Genomic DNA, 2447 nt, shown 5'->3' on the forward strand with positions numbered 1-2447 from the left:
CCTTTTGGATAGGACTTTATACTTCAGAGCCAGTCGAACACGTTATAAATATAAGATCCGACTATGAATACCGGCCTATGATTGGGTAGCCAATCAAGTTCCATCTTTCTGTTAGAACGATAGGAATCAATAATCGGTTTAAAAGTATCGATTCTCGCCGTAATCGAATTGTCAAACAATCGATTACAAAATGCTTATGTATCGAAAAGAAATAATCGATTATAGCTATAATCGGTATCGCCCATTTCTAGTATCTTCAGCAACCTACCTCTTTCTTTTCGTATCCGGCTTATAAGCATTGCAGTAAGCATTCCATATATATAACCTATATATTCCATATATAAGTTGAATTCATTGAATGAATAAAAAAGAAAAGTTGAAAATTGACATGGAAGTTGACGAAAATAAAACCGAGGAAGTCGCCGATGAGAAATCAGAAATGAGTTACGAGGAGAAACTACGGTTAGTGAATGCTATATCCAAACCTATGGCATCCAAGAAATTAACTAAAAAAATCTACAAATGTATAAAAAAAGGTGAGTTATTTCTTCTCATTACTGTAATTTATTTATTAAATAATACAATTTAATTGGCATGTGAGACATGTTATTGACGTAAAAAATTTATTATCATAGAAATGGTTGTACAAAGAAAATTATTTATTGCAGCATCTAAGCATAAAACATATCTCCGAAATGGTTTAAAAGATGTACAAAAACACCTTCGTAAAGGAGAAAAAGGGTGAGTTTTGCTTCGTTAAATGATTCGTGAATTGCAAGCATATATCTAAGTATTATGCAAATATTCTTTATTTTAGATTGGTTATATTTGCTGCTGATGTGTTTCCCATAGAAATTATGTGTCATTTACCAGTGGTATGTGAAGACAAAGACATTCCCTACTGTTATACCCCTTCAAGACAAGATATTGGTGCAGCAATGGGTATAAATCGAGGTAGTCTTATGGTGCTTATCAAGGAACATCCAGAATACAAGGATTTATACACTGAACTCAAAGATGCGATAAAAGTACTTTCTGCACCTTTATAATTTTAACACATAAATTATATTTCACTGTGTATATTTTATTCAGAACATTTTATCATTACAAAAAAAATACAGATTGTTTACAAAGAAACTATAAATAAATTTTTAGGCTACTATGTAATATTTAGGCTACTATGTAACAATCATAGACGTCAATTTATTGATAAGCATAAATAATACACTATAATTATATTAAAAGATAATATCATAAATAATACATTATAATATAGATTTTTAAGTTTATTATTAAGTACATACTACAGTTAAATGTAACGTTACTGCCATATATTTCTCATGTGTGGTGTTTTATATCCATTCTTTTATATGAATATAAATCTATAAGGTACCTATAATTGCTTTATAATAAACAGAAACGACAAACGTGTGATTTTTTATAAAAAATTTTATTTATATTCATACTATATAATGGAACTTTGTGTATGTGTGTGAAGAGAATTTTAATATTTATAATTAAAGTTAAAATTTTTATTATATAACACAATAATTTCATGTTAATCTAATGTAAGATAAAGTAACTCTTGGTATTTTAATTGGGTCAATTTTGATCCAGTATTATATTTATTGAATCGATTGGATTTCTGCGTGTCGATGTGGCGATGTCAATTGTATCAGAGAGAAGCATGAGCGGCCACCAGCCTGATTTCCATATATTTAATACTACTTTGGTTGCATTCCAAAACGTTCTTTTTGAGGAAAATTTTACTCAATACTTATAGTTCACGTTACATATATTATAAAGTATTGAGTAAAATTTCCTCAAAAAGGACGTTTTGGAACGCAACCTATATTGCTAAATGAGAGAGAAGTCCGGTCCCAGAATCACGGTGCGGAAATATGTATTTGTCTCTTTTTCTGAGTGTATTAGGAACGTTATGCGCATGCGTCAGATAGATCGTATTCGCCAATGGGAAAATAAAATATATTGTACAAAGTTGCATGTAATAGGTTGTATATACTATATGCTATAAACATGAGCATCCGAAAGTGCTATTTATGCGAAAAAAAGCAGCTGCAAATAAAAATCAGGGTGTCATTACATGAAAAGCGGAAACGCGGAAGACAAAATCTTACTAGATCCGCTATGCGTTCCGCGTATGTTTTGATTGTGTCACGTCCGACCGACCAGGCTGCCAGCCAGTGATAATTTTTTGTCCAAATAATCCTTTACCTGAGACACTCCAGGAACGAAACCTTTCTTTCCCAAAAGGAAAGCATCTCAGATGGCATCACTACCATTCAGATCTCCTCCTAAAGGCGGGGGTCATATACAAAAGCTCAGTAGCAGTAGTGACCGGCGTAGCAGTCAGTCAGAGTCGGGTGCCGGGATCGAAAGTCCAAAGATAGTCCTCACCTCCAAATCCCATTTCTCTAATTCACTAA

At 32.3% G+C, this 2447-nt stretch overlaps 1 protein-coding gene across 2 annotated transcripts; it reads left to right on the forward strand.

The window, feature by feature from the left end:
- The first annotated feature begins 235 nt into the window (after positions 1-235).
- LOC116854017 (H/ACA ribonucleoprotein complex subunit 2-like protein) lies at positions 236-1434 on the forward strand. Of its 2 annotated transcripts, none has more exons than XM_032835453.1 (3): positions 236-536; positions 636-741; positions 818-1434. In XM_032835453.1, the coding sequence occupies exons 1-3, from the start codon at positions 359-361 to the stop codon at positions 1047-1049; spliced, it is 516 nt and encodes a 171-aa protein (XP_032691344.1). In that variant the 5' UTR covers positions 236-358; the 3' UTR covers positions 1050-1434. The 2 variants fall into 2 exon arrangements, with proteins under 2 accessions (XP_032691344.1, XP_032691345.1); XM_032835454.1 differs by having other exon boundaries at positions 241-536; positions 669-741.
- Positions 1435-2447: the final 1013 nt, after the last annotated feature.

The sequence above is a fragment of the Odontomachus brunneus genome, unplaced genomic scaffold, assembly GCF_010583005.1.
Source record: "Odontomachus brunneus isolate Ranch 3 - 2012 unplaced genomic scaffold, Obru_v1 Obru_scaffold_007, whole genome shotgun sequence".
In the NCBI taxonomy this organism is placed as follows: Eukaryota; Metazoa; Arthropoda; class Insecta; order Hymenoptera; family Formicidae; genus Odontomachus; species Odontomachus brunneus.

What these genes read in the sequence shown, in the direction of transcription:
- LOC116854017 (XM_032835453.1), top strand. Translation starts at nt 359, where the DNA reads ATGAATAAAAAAGAAAAGTTGAAAATTGACATGGAAGTTGACGAAAAT. An exon ending in CTACAAATGTATAAAAAAAG is followed by an intron (nt 537 to 635) that starts GTGAGTTATTTC and finishes TTATTATCATAG; the next exon opens with AAATGGTTGTACAAAGAAAA. An exon ending in CTTCGTAAAGGAGAAAAAGG is followed by an intron (nt 742 to 817) that starts GTGAGTTTTGCT and finishes TCTTTATTTTAG; the next exon opens with ATTGGTTATATTTGCTGCTG.